Source organism: Perna viridis, chromosome 11 (assembly GCF_037379345.1).
Source record: "Perna viridis isolate PV_CMFRI_1.1 ecotype Kerala chromosome 11, ASM3737934v1, whole genome shotgun sequence".
Taxonomy (NCBI): domain Eukaryota; kingdom Metazoa; phylum Mollusca; class Bivalvia; order Mytilida; family Mytilidae; genus Perna; species Perna viridis.
The window spans coordinates 21,748,901-21,770,546 of record NC_142455.1 but is presented as its reverse complement, the minus strand read 5'-3'; the positions used below and the strand labels follow the sequence as shown (position 1 = coordinate 21,770,546).

Genomic DNA, 21,646 nt, shown 5'->3' with positions numbered 1-21,646 from the left:
CAGGAAGCCTTATTTAAAAATTGATAAATAATAAGTACATACCTGTAGATTTGCAAATTAAAATGTTTGATTGTATGATTGAACCTATATTGTTATACGGCTCATAAATCTGGGGCTTTGAAAATATTTATATAATTGAACAAATCAATCTGAAATTTTGCGAGAGAATACTTATTATAAGCACTACCCCAAATTAAAATGGTAAATGGACAACTTGGTAGATTTCCTCTGCAAATTCGTGTTTAAGTATGCATGATTTCGTTTTGGACAAGGGTGGTTCAAAATCATAACAAGTTATGAAATTCTCTTTATCGATTGATGCTTAAGCTGCATGGCACTAAAGCATTCAATATCAAATGAATTGAATACTTCAAAAATACTTGCGACGATATAGGTACGCGTGAAATTTTTGAATCAATTTCCATTTATAGATGATAATTAGGCAAGTTGTAGGATATCAGTTTATTCAATCTTGGTATTGCCTTATTTCTGGTTCATCCAGAGGCGAATTCTACTCGCTTTTCAAGACATACTTCGGTATTGAAAACTATATAGTCAAATTACCAGTGTTACATGATTTGTATCCCAAAATTACACAATTTTAATATCCACTTACCAACTGAAAAAGGAAGGTTGTATAACATTCCAAAACCTTAGAGATTAACTGGTGACGAATTAAAAGTATTTTATTTTCTTTTTTATGTGAAAATGTCGCTGTAGAAAATCTAAGACAAAATTATTGGGCAAGGTATTATTATGAGAAAGACTGTGTTCATTGAAAATATATGCTGTGCTGTGAGAGATTGATCACCTTTCGCTCGCTATTTGTATCTGTATATATCACTATTAATTATTGCTCATTTCTGAGTCATTTTCTATATGGAATACTGATTGACCTCATGTAACACATTTATGTATGTGTCTGAGCGAATATAATACAACCTGAAATCTGACACTTATTTTCTATTTAGTAACAGCAGTCATGTTTTTCGATGGATCAAAAAATACCCACATCAATACTATGCAGAACACCCTAAGAAACATTCCCGCCAAGTTTGGTTATCATTGAACTCCAACAAGCGTAACAGATTAAAACGAAAATATGACTAGTTTTTTATTTATCTAATCATTGTCTATTAATACTTCATTTCAGAAAAAAAGTAATAGAAATTTGGAAAGGTGTATCTTGTGTTTGGTGTAATTCAGGCAATTATTTTTATATTAAGATAGCCATGTAATTCAATTTAAGTATGTCCCTGTTTAAGAATTGGGCAAAATGTGTGTAAGGTGTGGCACATGAAGGCGAAAAACGCAGGATTGCGCTATCAAAGTATTTAAACCTCGTGACCTCAAGAAACAATCATTAAAGTGACTGTCAAGTTTCACTTTTTAAGATATTGATAGGTCAAATTTAGTTGAAATGTACTATGGAAAAATGGTTGGAAAATTTTCCAGCACTTTTTCCCTATAACATGCAGTCAAAAAATATCTATGTCATAGATGCTTCAGAATGAATCTAAATACCTAAGTTGTTTCCTAGACATATTGATTGTATTTAAGACATACAAGACAAAATTAAGAAAAATGATATGCCACCAATAGCCCGATTCCTACAAAGAATGTTATGTAATACAGTAGGCATAACTGTATCTCATTATGTATCCTCTTCGTTTGAAATAAGTTTAAGCAGAATAATTAGAGGCTACGTAACACATTTGTATGATCCATGTTCCAAAATAAAACACATAGAAAAAGCAATTCATATGATAATTTTAAAGATTTGTATTTTTCTATACAACATAGTACAATAACTCACACATTCAATGTACAGTAAGGTAATTACACGTTAAAACTCGCATTATTTACATAATAAATATTCACCAAACATTTGAATGTACAACTTAAAAAATCGTAACTGGAGTTATTTAACAACTATAAGAAAGTGAGTAATTCTAGATGAAACAATGCTGACATATTAATCTATACATATTGAAGTTAGTAAACCAACGCCAAATCAATTTTTTAGATTCTATTTTGTTTTATGGTTCTATGGATCTCCCCTTAGGCTTTGGAAGAGAGTTCCTGTATTGATAAATGAATTTTCCACTACAGTTTGATTAAATGTTCCTGTATCACTCAAGAAATATAATGTTCTAGCACATTTGTTTAGCTTCAGAAAAAAACAAAACAAAAACGAAAATTTAAGTAGAAAAGTGCTTACAGCTGGTTCTACATTCTGAATGAATACAAGAAAAATAAGTCCTTCATTCAAAAATGCCCTTGCTCTTAACATTACTTGTGTATTAGAATAAAACTACAGAATCTTAAATTATCCTAAACACCAACTAGTGTAAAGTTTACTCAAAAATTCAAAGAGAATAATTTATAATGCTATATCAAAATACATCTTTAAGCTATAGGCCCTTTGCATTAATCTTCTTTTTTTCAAAAATTACCTCAGGGATTGATTTTGCCAAATGAACTTAACATCCACGGAAATTTTTTTTATGATATATAAATATCATCTTGATAGTTTAATCAACCAACAATTATGAAGAGAAATGAATTCCAATAAAATTCTACTTTTTTTCTACATTATTTCAAACTATAAGGACCTTCTCACAAAAAAACTTTTTACTACACAGAACACATTTTTAAAATTTAGACGGCAAAATTAAGCATTAAAAATATGATAAGGCACATATTGTAGTTTACTATTGGAAAGGTTTACAGATAGTTAAAGGAGAAAGAACAGTCAGGATTAGACCAGCAAGATTTTATGATTCATAATCGACTTACAGCTATACTTTTACTTCGATTGGTCTATTGTACCCATTGATTCCTAGTTACATGTACCCTGGCAACTTGAATTTACTACAGCTAGAATAACATAGTTTTGTATCTTACAAAACTATATTATGAAAACAAATCTGGGAACTCCAGTAACCAAACATAATTTTGCCGACTCGTGAATATTGATCTATGGCATTTAACTTTCACAGATAAGATTTTTCTAACTCTGACAACGATGTTCCAATTGAATGCAGAGAGTTTTACTTTCATAAAACACTGCCACTAAGGGGAGATAATTAAATAATGTGCAACATGAATGATAGAATAATGTTACGATAACATGATATGAAGCTCATCAACAAATCTATACAAATCAATCCAACAAAATATTGCACAATTGAATGTGTCTAATGAGCTCCTTAATTTATTGTTCTATATAAATCAGACAGGTTTGAATAATCAAAACAAGATTATTTCCTAATTAGCATTGACAATTCTTTTTACTTGTTAATTATGTAACATATATTTCCATACTGAGGACAAAACAAAAAATAGTCTTGTTTCCTGATATCAACAAGGAACAAATATGGTTGGTAGTCAGGGAAATAATCTTATTCCTTAAAAATATTTTTCATTGAGTTAATGAGGAAATAATCTAGACTTAAACGATGCTTTAGCCAAAATGGCCAGAACAGGGTAGGCACAAAAAAGTAAGGTAGGTCCAGAAGCAGGAAACAGACATTTTATTTTTTGACCTGACAGATAAATACAACAGAATTTTCAAGCTAGACTTGTATCTTTATGGAACAATCATTAATAAATGAACCAAAACAGTTAGTTCAATATGAAAACTTAAGTTTGGGAAAACATAACATGATAAAATACTTTTCAATTACCTTGTCAATGCTAACTTATAACATTTTATAACAATCGCTGCCAACAACAACTTATGCACGTTTCATGTGCAATTTCCCTGATTAACATATATTTAGAAATAAACCTATAGAATGAATCCATCTAAGAATCATGCAAGAACAAAGAATTGGTAATTTCATCCATACATATCATCATCACACTACCTGTTACTAAAAGCCCTTGGATGTTGGTTGAACAATTGAAGTATTTGTGATCATTTTTTATCCTTAGGGGGTCTAGAATGTAATTATAGATCATTTACTTAGTTTGAGAAGTATAAGGAAATTTTGCCTCCAAAAACACAATATAACCGTAATCAAAATGGTCATAACCTACCCAAAATTCCAGAACATGCATATTTTAGAAGGGGGGTCATTCAAATGCAAATAAAATACAAGGAGTTGTTAACAAGTTAAAGTATTTTAATTACTTTGTTTTGTCTACAAAAACATTATTGGCTTAAAAACTTAACGTGAATAATATCTTTTGTCACATTTCTATATCATCTTTTGATGCCAGTAGTTCTCCTATGACTACTTTAACAAAGTCAAACTATATTGGCAGTAATTTCTTACCCTCATATAGAATAAACCAGAAAATCTGTTATCAAAGCTCATTAAAGAATAAAACACCCTACCGACACCTGAAACCATATGGTAAAGATATCTAAAGTCTTAAAACAGTAAATTGGTCAAGTCTGAAATTAAACCCCTCTAAATGGCATCCCTACATAATGTTACTGTTAAAATATCAAGTGGCTGTGATAAGCAGTTGCAGAAATGAAAAATGTAACTAAATGTGAGTGGTTGGGAGATGGACACAATGACTGCTATATAATATACTATATATTAAAAGAAATTGATCATAATATCTCATTCAATAATACTTCAAACAGTTACATGCTAGAAATGGCACAAAAATATTGAAAAAAAATATGAAACAGAAAAAAAAAACCAAAATAATTTCTTAAACACCACAAGGCTAGAAAAATATTGTATATCAGAAGGTTTGTGATAATCTTATTGAGCTAAATATATTCTTTTCTGAGGCAATCTTTTAAGAAATTTAATTGATTTCTGGAATGCATTCAATAGAAATTCTTGAAGAATTCAAATTTCCTGATCTTGAAATGTGTATATAAATATCAGCAAAATTTTCAAGCGTTATGGTAAAAAGAAAAATTGATCTAAAATGAATTTAGGTCAAGTGTCATCTAGTTTATTTTGACCTTGACCTAATGAGTGTGGCGAGTCTGTAGTACGGGATGAGCTTTGTTGAGAAGGTAATGAGATCGGATGTGAACTGCTGCTTGGTACATTCGAACCTGAAATATCAAAAAATTAGTTTTAACTTTGTAGAATTTTACATAAAAACATATCCTACAAGTCAACTTGTCATTTTAATCTGGCATTAATATTCTGAAAGAAATAAACACATTGATATAGGGTCAAAGGCTAAATTGATAAAAGATTAAACAAGTGTAGTCAAATTGGTGTCAATGATAATGAAAGGCTGTATTTCAAAACAGACAATTTTATCTGTTAATAAAAATTGTTAAGATATTCTAAGTATAACACTTGTCCAAGGGCAGACTTATCAATAAAGTCAGGCTTGTCCAACCAGTCACCTAACTCTGGGAATTTTCAAGAATGGGCCCAAATTTACAATTCAAAGCATACAAATGGTTGTCTACAGAGTAAAGACTGAAGATTAATCAATGGAAATCACTAATGCATAAATATGATGATAAAATATGATGCTTAACTATTGCCAAACTAACAGTTTGGTAACAACACAAATCGAAAATTCAGACAACTTTGCATAAATTTAATGTCTACAAGCAGAATACTGAATACAAATAGGTCTTTGGTTTTGAATATTTTCAAAAGCAGTAATTCCGGATAAAAATTGACAAAAAAACTTACATGCCCTGTATCAGAGAAAATATCTTTCCATACCTGAATTGTTGGCAGATGACAATGTTGTTGATGAAACCATAGATGATGATGATGACAGTGCTGATGATGCAGAGGATGCAATGTCCTGTAACAGAAATTATTACATGTCAGCATATTAAAACAGTTCTTGTTATCTTATTATAATATATTTTCAGAAGTAACACACTTCGTGATTAGATAGACATCTTTGTCTATCATCTTATAAACAAAAATTGGTTACATGTATGTGACTGTGACATCATCCACTTTTTTATGATCTACTTGTAAGATTTTGATACTGAAATTAAAATACAAGGAATGGCTGTTTCATTTTTCTGTCTATTTTATGTAATATATCCAAAACATATACATGGGGCAGTAAAACTGGTTAGAAAATTATCAGTCAAGTGATTTATAACGAAAATGGCAGTTACGGGGTTGGTTTTCCTGTACACAAAATTTTAACACTCTTCTTGAATTATGCTGCCTTAGATATGATTAATGTTTTCCTATTTTTGATGCGGTTAATGTTTATTTAACAAAATATCTTCAGGTATAAAATCTATGAAACATGTCCACACCAGACATTTTTTAAGTATCTTTATATCAGTTTAGATGTATTTTGAACCAGTGTAAACCAATACCTGTCTAAACCAAACAAACTCACAGTACAAAAAGGGTTAGGGTTAGCCAGGTTTCACTGTGTTACCTCTTTGGATGTGACAGGATCTGCCGAGTTCAATGACAATGGAACTGTTAATCTTGCATTGACAGCTAGCAGATGATCCCTCCTCGATGACAATGATTTCACATGGTCTTCTAGTCGGTGGTTCTCATTCTTCAACTGATGGAGACAATTTAGCAATGATGCAACTACAAGTATAAAAGACCATTCACAGTACATGTGGTTTGGATTTGAGATTGTCATAGATCAATATCTAATAACTTCATTAGGACTGAAGTACAATGAAATTCATATAAATGTACATGTAGAAAGCTGTAGTTGGTGGTTACATCGATAATTGGAATCAAGTATGTTTTTTAAAGTAAAACAAAAAACTGCCTTTAATATTTAAAAATCGTGTGTTAAAATGTATCTGTCATGAATACTATAATTTTGAGTGGGCAAAAACTGACATTCAATAGGGTCCTTCAAATAATCCTGTTAGACAAATCCAACATCTCTATTGAAAAAATTTCAAATATTACTCGTCCAGAACAAATAATGCTGAAACTTTTCAGTCAGGACTGACAGGACTGACAATTTTCTCAAAACTCTGTTATTGCTGGAAAAAAAGAAGTGTTACATTAAATTCAGTCCTCTTTTCATTACTAAAATAATAAACAATCCATCTAACAAAACTTACTATCAAAATGATGACCCTGTTGCATGAGGAAATGTGAACCTTGTTCCCACTGTCTCTCAAGTAACTGCTCCATAGTAGAGGGAAACTCACTGAAAAATTCAAAATTATCAGTATGTAAAATGATCCAATGAAATAAATACTGACAGTTAACAATGGACTTACTTGTGAATAATTGAAAACTTGAAGGCATGATTAGCAAAAACCTGGGTTTTATACATGCAAGTATGGTTCAGCACAGTTGCAGCTTAGCATACCTTACAGAAAAAAAACATGTTCTTGCTTCCCTTGTTGTAAGTAATTACTAAGTCTGTTTTTTAAATTGGCATGCTGACACAAAACAGAGGTCTAATTGTAATGTTTCATTCAGTCCCTGCATTTAGAATATAACAACACTCCACTCTACTTTCTATTCTTATGATCTTCAGATCAATCAATCAGATTTCATTTTTCATGATTTTTAAAACATTATTCAAAAGTGAAACCTGAAGATTCTGAAAAGCTCATCTCAACATAAAGTATAATGGATTGTTGATATATCCTAGATTCAGTTTGTTTGTTTGTTTGTTGGGGTTTAACGTCCGAGCAGCAATATTTCAGCTATATAGAGACTGAATGGAACAGTTGACATGTCTAATTTGATTACTAGACAAAATAGCAAAAAAGACAACCATGGTACAAAAATAGAACTTGTGAAAATTCCTTTTTAAACAATGAAGTTTATTTACAGGAGTCAAGTAAAAATGATGGCAATTTTTTCAGTGTATTCTTGTGGCTTGTCCAGCAAACACACTATGATATTGCACTTTCTTTGTCTTTACCATAGTGTTAGGTTCTATATTTGACTAAATATTAATGATGTCAAATACATTTAAACAATTTAAAACAACAAAATCCATCTAGGACCTTAAAAATTAATGTAAAAAACAGTATATGAAAAGTTATTATTGGTAGAATCATCAGTCTCTTGTTCTTGGTTTTTTATGATACACAGATTTATCATTTTATTTTTTTTTCTGTCATTTCAAGAGATGTTCTTATCTTCCTAATAGGTGTAACAACATAAACAACAAAGATTTAGAATGAAAAAAGAAAAAATAATTATTTCCCAACCTCCCGATTAATCTTTTTTTTTGAGCCCATGAGCTATGACAATCAGAAATATTTTTAAGTATGGCCTTGTAAGGTGTCAGATTGTACTGTACATTACTACATACCTTGGTTGTGGGTTTTCTGTTGAGGTAGCTGCTACAGAAGGGAAAACTTTTGGAGGATTAACCAAGTTCATGTTGCACACAGGCACTAAAAAGTGAGGTTAATGAATTATGTACATGTTAACACAAACAAATCAGTAACAAATCAAATAGAAAATTAACGAAATTTTAAGACCTTGTTTAAACTTGTAATTTGTCAAGACTCATAGAGGAAAAAGAGATTCAAATACTAAATATCATAAAACATTCACAGTAGCTGCCACTTTACATTGCATATTATACACATACTACCTGCAGTTGAGGGTGGTATACTAGATTACCATACTTAGGAAGATTATCTACAGAGATGAAGTCGAGGGTGATATTCCTTTTGAGTGTGGTGATCTGGTATACTGCCCTCGACTGCATGCAGTATGTGTTATATTACACTGAATATCACTAAGTTTGTGTAAGATAATTTCTCTAAAGCACCAACCAATTATTCCTATGGAGAAGGGGCATGGGATTTGATGTCAAATAACAATTGTTTTTCCACCAAGCGAAATATTTTTATTCATATTCCAGCAGCAACTGAAACAGATATTTTTGTAAGAAAGTCTGCTTTTGTTATTTAATGGGGAAAATAGAGAAACATTATTTCTTATCTTTTTCGATGGATAAGAGAAGTTTTTTTTCCCAAAATCTAGAACATTTTTTTCCTCAAAATCAGAGACCCCTTGCTGCCGGCTGTCTTTAGAAAAACAATCTGATCATGATGCATGATCATGATACTTAAGTATACCATCCACCTGAAATTGCTGAGAAAGGGTGGTATACCAGAAAAATTCATCTTTTTAAAGCAATGAAAAAAGTAGAAAATTATATGAAGTATAATACATATAGATATTGACTGTACATCATGTCTGAGAATTACCTAATTAGGTATGTTATGATTCATTGGTTAGGTTATGCCCTAAAAACTTACCTGTTTTAACAAATGATGACATTGGCAATGCACCAGAAGTACCAAGGGTAGGGAATACAGGACTGCCTCCAAACACTGAGAAATTACTACAAAACAAAAAAAAGTTGAAGCTAAAAAGTGTTTTATCCATACATCTTAGATACCAGAACTGTCAATAACAAACAGTTATGCTTCTGATGCATCAGAAAGTACCATTTCTAAAAAAAAAAAAAAAAAAAAAAAAAAATCAGACACAACCCAATGGAAGAGGTGCAAATAGACCCACAGGACAAGTCAATGTTGTACTTCAGTAGCAAGCAACACTTTTTAATATTTATTTAAAGAAATGAGAATTAAGTAACAGGACTTGCACATTTATATTATCATCATAACCTAATTGTGTAAATGATATATATGTAGTGTGGTCTAAAGTATTGGCCCTTAATTGATGTACATGTGGTGTGGTCTAGAGTATCGACTCTTCATATGACATTATGGTTTATTTATAACATTTATTTGTATATTATGAATCATGAATCAATAACTTAAATTAAAAAATAACAAGCTTCACATATCGCAGCATGATATGACGGCAGTGGTTGAACCCTTGACAGTTGGGGCAAGAGTGAACACAACTTAAGCGTAGGGACTAACAATTCATCATGGACATAATGACTGGTTTGGACACTATACTGCACAAAATTTAAAGTTAATATAAAAGTTTTCAAAAAAAGACCAAAAATAAAGAAGTTGATTTACTGGGGCATGGCCCCATTAACCCTTCACAATTCCAAAACAGTAAGTGATATCTGAAAGATGACTGAAAAATGCAAGCATGGATTTTAATAAGGAATCCATGAAAAAAAATTGAAATCAGACCAAAAATGAAAGTTGATCTTTATAGGTGTAGCCCTTTGAACCCTTACAAATAACACAAATCTGAAATCTGATTGAAAATGAAAGCAGGGATTTTCATAAGGAATCCAAGAAAAAATTTTTTAATCTAAACCTTAAAACATGCATTACATCACGTATCACATAAATCAATATATCATAACTTAAAAAATGTTTGATAGTAGAGGTTTATAATGACAATTCAAAGAAGGATAACTCCAATGCACAATAAGAAATTCAACTTGCATTTCCTGTAATTGCCTTTTCAGTTTAATAAAAAAAAGATACAGTCTAAATACATACATAATGATTTCACTTTCATCTTTAATGCTACATGTATCTTATAATCTAATAAATCAATCCCATTCTTCCTCCATGTAGTACAATTTCAAAGAAATAAAAAAAAATGTTTATGGCCTTTTTATCATGAAAATGACTGTTTCAGACAACTTACTGTTCCCCTATTCTTAAACGGTTCAAGTCATCTGCCCAAAAGTCAATAACATGCTTATTTTTTTGGTATGTCACTTTGTGCTATAATTTCTAAAATATCTATACAGTTATACTTAAGTTATTCAGAGAAACCCAAATTGCCAATGGACAGCTACAACATTGCCTATGATGATGACATCTAGATACCATTATATGACTGCAAATTTTTTGTGGCCATATAAAACACGAAAATAAATTGAAAAAAAGAAAAAGAACCAAGCAACTACATGCTTTAACCAAGGAATAAGTTGCCTGGCAAAGAACTCAGAAAAAATTTATAAGGGCTATTCCAAAATAAATTGTGAAAGAGGGGGTGGGGTAGGGAGGCACCTCTATTAAAATTTGTAGGTGGTTATTATTTAAGTTAGCCTTAACAATGAAAGAAAATAATCAATTAAAATTGAATGTATGGCAGGGTCAAATAAAAAAGCCTCCCCCAATACATATATTTCTGGAATAGCCCTAAGCACATGTATACCACTGAAGTGTTTAATATATGGAGACTAAATTGCAACAATGGCGTTACTGAGTATCAAAAAGTTATCAGTGCATACTTTATTTCAATCACATACATCTATTTGTACAGCAGAACTTAGAGAAGAAAGTTTCCAATGAAACTCATATCTAAGATCAGTCAAGCAAAATAAGGTTTGATCTGAAGAAGTTGTTAATTAGGTGGGCAAAATATTATATTGTCACATAAGATGAGAGTTTGTGACGGAAAATCCATCAAACATGCCTTGAAGTTTTATAGATTCAAAGTTATCTTCAACAATCACACTTCAATTGTAAAGTATGTGAAATAGACCATATCCACTTACACAGATCGATTCATACCAGATCTCAATACCATTAAACTATAGGGTGAAATGAAAAATAAAGGTTTACAACAAATGAAAGAATAACAACTTAAAAAATAATTTATATGTAAGTAATTCCAAAATTCAAACAAAACATTTTAAAAAAATTAACATATTTATGCCATAATGTAATCCTACTTCAATATCTTCAACACAACATTTACTTTTAAGATTTAGCAATTTTTTTTTGGTAACAATTACTTCTGTTCATATCTGTGCTTTTACCCCGAGATGTTTTAATGGCCTAATCTAGAGGGAGAAATGAGCAAAACCTTCTCCTTGTTTGTGCTCACTTCTCTCATTTGTCTTTGACAGGGAGAAGTTTTTGTAATAGATTACATAGACAAAAATGTCTATATTGTTATTTTTCAAACATAATTTACTAAAACTTCACCTTGTCTTCTTGTCTAGATTAGGACCTCTAGTATGATCATAACAGGGAATGAAATCAATTTTTGAAAGCAAAAATATTTTAGTAGATTTCAAATTCTGTGAGCATCAGGCAGAAGATGAATCAATGCCAAAAAAAAAAAAACAACATGGAAACTTCATTATTCATGCGATCCCTCCTAAGGAACAGGGACCTGATTCTGATACTTATAAAGACTGAATATATTAAATGTATAAACACTTCAAGGGCACATAACTCTGACAATTGATATTTTCCCTTATTTTCAAAAAGGATTTATAGAGACCAAACAGTTTCAAATAGAAAAAAATATATTTTCAGTGAAAGTATATGTTCAATTTAATGTCATTATCTAAATACATTTTCAAGAGTTTTCAAATGTTGCATACTCGTACTAAATAGCCATCGTCCCTGGGTTTAATGTTTAATCCCCTTGCAGCAGACAAGACACGGTACTAACATCATACTGTACTAAAATATTTTGAAGAAAAATTCAAAATGACACAAGGAATTGAAAAGGAACTCACTTGTGTCTAGCTAATGAGTCAAAAAAATTTCATTGATTCAATCCTATGATCTTCCTACCTAGTATTTTGATTGGCTGCTGCCACTGTATCTGGTTTTGTTTTTACTTTTTTACCCATAGTGGGTGAGTTAGCACCACGTTTTTTCTTTATCACAGCTGGCTTTGATCTTTTTGTTCTTTTGTCCCCTTTATCCACAGATCTGTGAAGAAGAAAAAAAAAAACGTGATGAGAAAATACCAATACATATAATCTTACACAATCAGTAAAATGCATTTTTACTCTCAAAATGTGTCAACTTTCAAATTAAAAATAAGATCTTGGTGAGTGTTTTAAAATCAAACATTTTACTATTGAAAGTGAAGAAATGTACATATAGTTTGACACAAAATGTAGTGTAAGATTTCATTTCTATTATCCTTCAAATGAAATTCAGTATTTATAAAATTATGTTGTGCATTTAATACTTAGCAAATTATTTGTTTTATGAGGTTACAAAAGGCAGTAAGCAAATCATCTACTAAAAGTCTTCAGTGCAAAGAACATTTTTTTTAACTTGTCAGGAGATATGAAATATAAGCAGAATTAGATACAAGTTATAACCATACACTGGCCTAAGCAGAATCCTCCCCTCAAATCAAAACCAAGAAATCAGCTTTGGCAGATAATCACTTTGACCATAACCACTTCAATGCATACCAGTAATACATGTACCTATTTGAACTCTACTGATATCGAACAAAGTCATAGGCAAAATACAATATCAGCAATCATTATTTTACCCCAAAAAGGTGAACTGTCCCCTTTTTTGGACGATTTTGCAAACCATCTAGCTTTTAAAGACTGAGCCTGTCTGCCATTATTTTCAACTTTAAACCATTATGATATATAGTTTTCCTTGAGGACAGCTAAACCTCAAATTAAGAATTTACTTGTACAATGAAAACGAGCACACGTCCATTATCTTGTGAAAAAAAAAACATAACAAATGTTTTTGGAATAACACGCCATTGTACAGGATGGCATGCTAAGTATACCCTGACTCATTCCTTATTCTTGCTCAATAGGAAATTTATAAAAAAGATCGACAAAAATTGCTAATAATATGTTTTATAATATACCAAATTGAGGCAATAATTCTGATTAAGGAAGCAAAGATATTTGCAATGAAATTTTGCATGTCAATACATAAATTGAAAATTTCAGTTGCGTAAAACCAAAAGTTGATTAAGAGGGATAGACGCCTCATGTTTGTCTAACATAATAAGTCCTGTCAAAATTTTGATGGCATATAATAATATCATAAAAAGGTGCACAACATTTGAAGTGTCACTCATATTTACTTCAGTTCAGCACCCTGTTTTTATACCTGGATCTAGGTCGCTTAGGAGCACCTGGGTCCATTTCTTCAGTGTCTGTTTCCGAGTCATCCTCTAGTGGTGGTTCAGCCTGTTTTGTTGATGCTAGAAACTTTTCTAAATTTCCAGTAAACACAGTTGTATTGTTCTGTGGAAGTGAAGCACTATTTGAAATATCGGGACCACCCGACAAAAAACTGGAATCTGCTGAAAACAGTTTTTCAGTTTTACTAGAGTTAGGAGAACTTGAATTGTCAACAACATTAATATCCTCACTGACACTAGTCCTATCTCGCCATTCTGCATCATCCTGAGATGGTGATTCTGTAGGACTTACAGCAGAAGAATCAGTCCCTATACCACTGCTGGTGTTTGACAATGGAGGAGTTGTTGTGTGGGGTCTCCCTTTGTCTGTTACAGTGGAATTATTTGATGGAAAATTTGGAAGAAATGGTCTTCCCCCACCATTGTTGAATTCAGAACTTTTAGCCTCTGCTTTATTCTGTTTCGGCTGTAAAAGCAACAAGTGGATTTTGTATATACAGACATGTTTTTGCAACGCAAAAAAAAAATAAATGAAAATTGATTTAATCAGTAGTAAACATGTAGGAAAAAAAGAAACGACTGAAAATGTGGAACTTGGTAATAAAGAAAAAAATCATGTCTGTACATTCAAAATTGGTTTACAGATATAAATGGAGTATACAAACCATCTAAGGATAAGAAACAAAAACAAATGCAAAGGCCTGAATGTAGAAGAAGGCTAATGTACCTGCTATGAAACATGAAATTAGTATAAAATTGTGACAGAGTTACAATCTCAACTATAAAAGCTTGCATAATGAAGTGTTTACATGTACCATTAGCGTAGAGAGATATTAAGTAACCTAAGTACAGCCATGTTCATTGTCCTTGATGTAAGATGAATAATTCAAATTACACCATCAGTAGATGACAAATTATTCTTACTTTCATTTTTTCGAAGTTACTAGGAAAGGTCTTTTCTGGAGTAGAATCTGGTGTAGCATTGTCTGCTGGAATCGGTTTGAATGGTGGAATTATCTTGATGTTGGCATCCTTTTTCTGAAAAAAAAATAATACAAATTAAATTTTTTATGTGGAATCAAGCAGTGAGTCTAAATAAAAAAATTAGAAGTGTTCAAAAATGATCTCCCTTTTCTTTGCTACTTATGAGAAATAATGAGGAAATGATGGTCAAACTTATCATTTTAAAGATATTTTCCTATCAACATAGTCACATAGACATCTTCACAAAACTTGAGAAACTTAACTTTCAGCTTCATACTAGTTTATAGAAAGAGCAAAATTAATGAGTGATAATAAGAACTGATATAATGAATATTGTCAAAAAGACAAATTTGCCCACTAGGATGAAAAATGTTAGCTAAAGGCCACCTATGGTCTCCAATGAACGAGGAAACTTCTGCTTCAAGATTGATGGCCAAACAATTTTTTTGTCTTTACATTTAGGAAAATGATATGGTTGTATGGCCCAATGTTAACATAATGAGAAATTCTTCATCTTGATCATTGGATGCAGATACTAAGCAACATACATACTGTAAACTTACATACATTCATTGGCAATTTATTTTTGCTAAATTCAAGAACAAGAAAATACCACAATTGATAAAAATAAATCACCATGAAGAAGTCACTTCTTCATAATTATTTTCATACATGTTAACCCATGCTGGTTTCTGAAACAGGGTTCAAAATTACTACAGGTCAGATACATGTAGCTTGGAGATTTGCCGTAGGTCAAGGTCAACTGGTTTTACTTCACTAGTATTTCAATTGCCTGTCTTCTGTAAACTGAGCAATCAATTCTATTAATGCCTTTCGTATTATACCGGCAGTGAAAAGTTACAGCTGAAATGGCAGAGTAATTCAGAGTGCCAAATTGAGGTCCGGTAAATTGTATTGATTTCCAAAAACGTAAAAATAGGTTGTCTTACAGTAATAGAATTATCAAAACTACATGAAGAAGACTCGCTAACTGATTTGAGACTTTTTTAATAGAATACTAGTTCTGTTGATATCTAAAACCCTATAATATTGTCCAGCCAATTTATCTAAACCCAAGGGCTGCTCTGAATTCCAAAATTCTGTTGCCAGATTTGTTTGCCAATATTAAGTAATTAAAGCCAAATTGGGGTACAAAAAAAATTATTCTATTTTTTAAAAATAGGACAGTATTAAGTCCACTCCACTGATAAGTTATCTTTTGTCAATTTATCAAAATTTAGAATTTTGATTGGCTCAATAATATATTTACATCTGATTGACACCTCCCATGAGGATATTGCGAGTCATGGCCACCAGGTCTAATTACCTTTGATTGGCTTCAGTCATAAATTGGTTATGGTCAATTAACTCTGACTGTGTGTCGAAACAATTGTTTAATTAGAGAGAATCTTTGATTTGACAAACTTCCTGTCAATTTCAATATACAAAACCTAGGTGCCAAGAAAAATGCCAAGTGGTTATTTTTGTCCCCAGATCAAATAAAAAATCGCAAATTGTGACATTGGCAAAGCCCAGTGTGATCCCTACTAAACCAAACTTTGAATAACCAGAAAACTTTTCTTAACCAGAAACTTTTTCAAAGTCTCTTTCATCAATTTTGATGTATATTTGATAATCAGAACTTCAGTCTAAACTGAATAAATTTTGAAGTCTATTTGTAAGGTGTCCAGTTAAAACAGGTTTCATTGTATAAATATTACATACTAAACATCTATATTTTATATTTGTACTCAAATAAAAGATAGTTAACTTACCAGTTTTTTGTAATGATAGTCACAGTATCCACAGTATTTGACATTATCACCATAGTTACCAGCTTCTTCACAGAGTAAGCCCTGGGCCTGGGCACTACAATAAACAGAATAGTTTTGGACCATGGGCAGAGGCAGCAAGATCAGCCCATAATAAAAGTAATTGATCAAAGCCTAAATCTCCATACAATTATTCTGAAAATTTCGCATATGCCTAACTCATCATCCTGAAAGAATAACCAAGGGAACGAAGGTTACAGCGGTAATCAAAAGAATATAATCCAGGGACAAAGACCAGACATGGGAAACAGACATACACAACAAAGAACATGAAGTAATTAAAATCATACATTCAAAGTAACAAAAGCAAATGAGCAACATGACGCCACTAAAAACTAGGAGCATGGACCAGGAACAATTTTACTCCCTGCCAGATTTTAGCTGAACCTCACTGTTTTCGAGTTATTTGCATAATTCTGCAATTCGACCCTATGGTATAATTTTAGTAATGGCAGTCATGTTTTTGGCAAGATAAAAAATCCCACATAATAGATACACATGGATTGTCAAAAATACCCTAAAGAACATTCATGCAAAGTTTGGTTGCATGTATGAATTTAATCCATACACTTGGCTTGGAGCTGATGCACATGCACACAAGACAATATGAACAAACATTTCTTGATACAAACCATGTAACATGAAAGTACTGTTTACATCCATTTTTGTTACACTGCATACAAGCACCAGTAGAAGCTTTATTGGCACGATCTTTCTCTTCACATACATAGCATATCTGTGAAAAATAATAAACCATAATACAGACTACTTTTTACAAATAAAAAGCTCTCATAATAAATGTCTCACCAGTCATCTATGCAGTCTGTGCAAAAATTTTTAGGTACTATTCTTGATCAATAAATTTCAAAATGTGTCCATAAAATTCTGCAATTTTTCTACTAGCCCTTAAACTGTTCTGTGTTAGCAGTAGTAGGAAATTTGTATCAGCCACATTGTTATAGAAATAAAGGCATAGACAAATTATGCGGCTAATGTCTAACATATTAGAATAGGCCATGCTCAAAATTTAATTAGCCACATTCAAACTCATCTAGAATTTGGATATGTGGCTACCATTTACCGCTAACACAGCTATTTCATAGACCAACAAGAACCTACACTGATTCAAAGTTAATTAGTACATGACAATACCTATATTTTTCTACTTGACTTATTTAAAATGTATAATAAATGTTTGTACCGCATTTTCCGGACTATAAGTCAATGTGGAGTATAAGTCAAATTGCATAACTTTGATCAAAATCGACAAAAAAAAACATAGGCAAGTCAAATTTGACAGATAAGTCAAAGGACAGATGTCTGCATTTATATCGTAGGTGTCAGGGGAAATCCGAGTTAAGCAATTTGTTTTCAACAGCATATTATTCTAGCGATGTTACTAAGTATAATATTTATGAATTAAATTAATATTTGTGTTTATGTTAAAGTGTACTTTGTCAACGAATTCAATTATTATTATTGAATGGCGTGTCAATGGCTCTGAAGCCTTAGATCATCAGGTGTACAAAATCGTAAACATGACAAATGTGGGCACCCATGTGTGAAATAAGCAGGAAATTTGTTTGATGAATTGGTCATAATTATGAGGGGTAATTAATAAAAAATATTACCAAATATTACAAAATACAATGAAATTCTAAATTTATTAAGCTACTATCCCATGACTAAGAAAACTGGAACAATGAGTCAATCTTACAAAGGATCTTGACTTGAAACACAAACTCAAAGGCAATAAGTGGTAATGTGTAACAGTCTACCACAAACAGCCTCCTGTATGTTTCACACCAACCATGAAAAAAAAGATTTCTTTTTCTAAAATCAGAATCTATATCTTCGTACCTTGTTAAACCTCTCCTGAGGAAGATTTTTCAAGACAATAGGTTCCATGGTCTGTACATTGGCAAACCATGCTTCAGGAATAAACAAAGCACAGACAACATGGCACCATCCTGAAATACAAATAAAATTTGCTGAAGCAAAATTTTAGCACATGGTCAAACTGAAAACTTACTGACAGAGAGATTTTGAGCCATTCATGTTTTGACAAAGGATATACATTTACATATGGAGGCCACTGACATTCCCTCCATTTAAAAAAAAAATATTCACATTTCCATGTTCCATAAAGGGCATATCAATGTGTAATTTTCTAGGCTTCCCAGAAACCCTCAGGTTTGTCAATTGTTTTTTTTTAAATATACAAACATGTAGACTACAATTACATGTTTATGGCACTTGAAGAGAAAAAAAAATATTTGCAATGTTTATTTCATATACATGAAGTGATAACTTGATTGACACTATCATCAAAGCTTCATCAGGACACTTTCAAATTATGAAGAGAGACACAAAGGCATTCAGAAGGGACAAAGAGAACATGTCATTGAAGAAAACAAAGGGTGCTCCCTAAAATTTTCTCTAGCAGGAACAATGCATTTCAGTTTCATTAATGTATCAGCTGTGATAAGTTATATTATCCTATACAGCCAAGACATGGCTAATGAAGGGTGAAATCCTCATAATGGTAATAAATGCAAGTTTAATCTTTGACCTTAGAAACACTGAGAGACTGATTACATATATAGTTAGCCAGAAAGTTAACTTGTGAAACCAAGAGTAATACAAAGCAAGAATCTTTTTTTTGCTTCGCAGTCTTTGTTGTTTAAATTTCAGACAAGTCCCTATCCTTTATCTGAAAAGAATTTTATACAGGATACACTGGCTTGGAAGCAAAATTTAGTATTTGTTGAACAGTCTTCCTTTTCATCAATCTTTGGTATATTTTCTCTGTAAAATCAACATTATTTCTTACCTCCTGAATCTGTTCTTTTCAATGCACCATCTTTCTGTGGACACAATTCACACTTCTGCAATATAAAACAGACCTCTATGCACTGAATGTCAACAGTGAACTTGATTGCAGCATACATGTACATTACATTTTTCATCCAAACAATCATACATGTACAGGAACACTGAAATTATCTTAAACATGTTTAAAAAAAAAATTACACTAATCACATACAATGCATCTAAATATGATTGTTTCAATACTGTAGACATATTAATTTTCCCGGTTGCTATTTTTTTGGGATTTCTCTCAAATTCATTAAAACAATTGTGTGGGATCTTTTGATAGCTCTTACAAACATGTTTTCATTAAAATAATCAGATTTTTTCACTTGTTGATATTGAATTGACATTTTGTAATGTATTCACAAAAAATAAGAAAAAACAAATGAAAAATTTACACAAAGAAGCATTGAATGATTAACAATCATTTTACTCTTTTTTTGTTATTGACATAATGCATTATCCATAGATACCATTGAGGCCTTAATATTTCCATTGTAATCATGATGTAATCATAAAGTAATTAGAATTTCAGGGTATTTTGAAAAGTAATTGATTAAATTAAATGACATGTAATCAGATTTTTGGTTAATTTATGATTACAATGATTACTTGAAGATATGTAATCAATTACAGCTGATTAATGATTACAATTACCCCATCTCTGTTGGAAATCAGTTCAATACTGTATGCAAGCTCTTATTGTTTTTATTTGTATGTAACATTGTAAGTTAGACTTCCATTCACTCATATTTGTATGACACTAATCAAGGATGAAAATAGTTTCAATACAATTGGTAATTGAATCAAAATTAATTACCTACACAAGAATATCTCAATAAATCAATTTGAATGTGAGGGTAATTTCCTTTTAATGTCAAATAATTAAAATATAATTTAATGATTTTGTTCTAAATATATAGTAATTTAACTAAGCTAAAAACAGTTTGATGTTTCATACTAAATGAAAGATTTTAAATCCACAAGCATTAAAAACTTATTTTGTAGCACTCCCTCCCTGCATCTGTAATTCTTTAGTGAGCAACAGAGAGCAATATTAAATGAATTTAGAATTATGTTTGCATTGCCAATACTGTCTTTCTTTTCTTTTCTTAAAAAATATAGGGTGTACAGATCCAAGGCAAACATGCTAACAGGGATTGAATTTCAGAATTTTTTCCACTAGCCAAATTTAGCAAGTACTGAAAATTTACATTTCAAGTTTTTTGAGTTATTTTTGGACTTTATCAATAATGACAAATATAATTCAACAAGCAAATTTTAGCATGTGGAAATAATTTCTACTAGCACAATTGAAATTCAACTTGCATTTAGCAAGTATTTCCCCTTTAATTCAATCACTGGCTAATAGGGCAAACAAACTGATACCCACCATAACCAGACAACCAAAACCAAGACAAAAAAATCTTTTTCTGACTCAAAGATTTATGATATTAAATGAAATCTAATAATACACATTAAACACAATTATGCATTCAAAATAAATAAACAAAACTTTTTACATTTCTGCATTAAATAAGCATGTACATGAAATTTATGAAATTTTTTTATAAAAATAATTTGGGAGAATTTGGTATTATTTCCTTGATGACAAAAATAGTTTCTTCTGTTTGAAATAAGTTCATGGTAAGCAAGAAATTTAACTAAAGGTATATCGAACTAATTTACATTGTAAAAATAGGGTAAGAAATTAGAATAAGTTGTAAAATGTGGATATTTTTACTGCCGAATTAACAACAAAAACAAACAAAACGTGCTTCCGGTGAAATTGAAAATGGCGGTACTCACCACTCGAGCGGCTCGCTCTTGCGACTCACATTTTCTACAAAACCAAGGCCCTGTAGGCACCTGCACAATACCATAGCATGCTAAAAAAGAAATCGACAAGTTCCATAAAGAATACAATTATTATGCAACACCGATCTTCGACAAATAGTGAAGAGAAATGAAACTGTCAAGAACAAAAACAAACCACGAACCTTGGTGAACGGCAACGTTGCAACCATGCCCATCACAATACACCAAAGGGTTTTCAGCCCATCCCCTTTCATCGGAACATACACAGCAACCCCCGACCATCTCCTTCATATTGATCGAGGTAAAAACCTAGCTGAAATCAACACACAAGACGGGGACGTGTTGATCTTCATTTTCAACACTTTGTACTTTCCGGTCGGCTGGGGTCAA

At 31.4% G+C, this 21,646-nt stretch overlaps 1 protein-coding gene across 2 annotated transcripts; it reads right to left on the bottom strand.

Annotated features, from left to right (window-relative positions):
- Positions 1-1,767: 1,767 nt before the first annotated feature.
- On the bottom strand, positions 1,768-21,646 carry LOC148603345 (zinc finger protein zfp-1-like). 2 transcript variants are annotated; one of them, XM_088552307.1, is made up of 16 exons: positions 21,439-21,646; positions 21,248-21,327; positions 19,398-19,452; positions 18,425-18,534; positions 17,197-17,300; positions 16,508-16,601; positions 14,673-14,786; positions 13,715-14,214; positions 12,407-12,547; positions 11,374-11,409; positions 9,188-9,273; positions 8,227-8,311; positions 7,013-7,101; positions 6,355-6,518; positions 5,667-5,751; positions 4,116-5,032 (listed from the first exon to the last, which is right to left on the bottom strand). In XM_088552307.1, the coding sequence occupies exons 1-16, from the start codon at positions 21,545-21,547 to the stop codon at positions 4,911-4,913; spliced, it is 1,974 nt and encodes a 657-aa protein (XP_088408433.1). In that variant the 5' UTR covers positions 21,548-21,646; the 3' UTR covers positions 4,116-4,910. The 2 variants fall into 2 exon arrangements, with proteins under 2 accessions (XP_088408434.1, XP_088408433.1); XM_088552308.1 differs by lacking the exon at positions 11,374-11,409 and having other exon boundaries at positions 1,768-5,032.

What these genes read in the sequence shown, in the direction of transcription:
- LOC148603345 (XM_088552307.1), bottom strand. Translation starts at nt 21,547, where the DNA reads ATGAAGGAGATGGTCGGGGGTTGCTGTGTATGTTCCGATGAAAGGGGA. An exon ending in ACTATCATTACAAAAAACTG is followed by an intron (nt 14,787 to 16,507) that starts GTAAGTTAACTA and finishes TTTTTTTTTCAG; the next exon opens with AAAAAGGATGCCAACATCAA. An exon ending in GTAACTTCGAAAAAATGAAA is followed by an intron (nt 14,215 to 14,672) that starts GTAAGAATAATT and finishes TTGCTTTTACAG; the next exon opens with CCGAAACAGAATAAAGCAGA.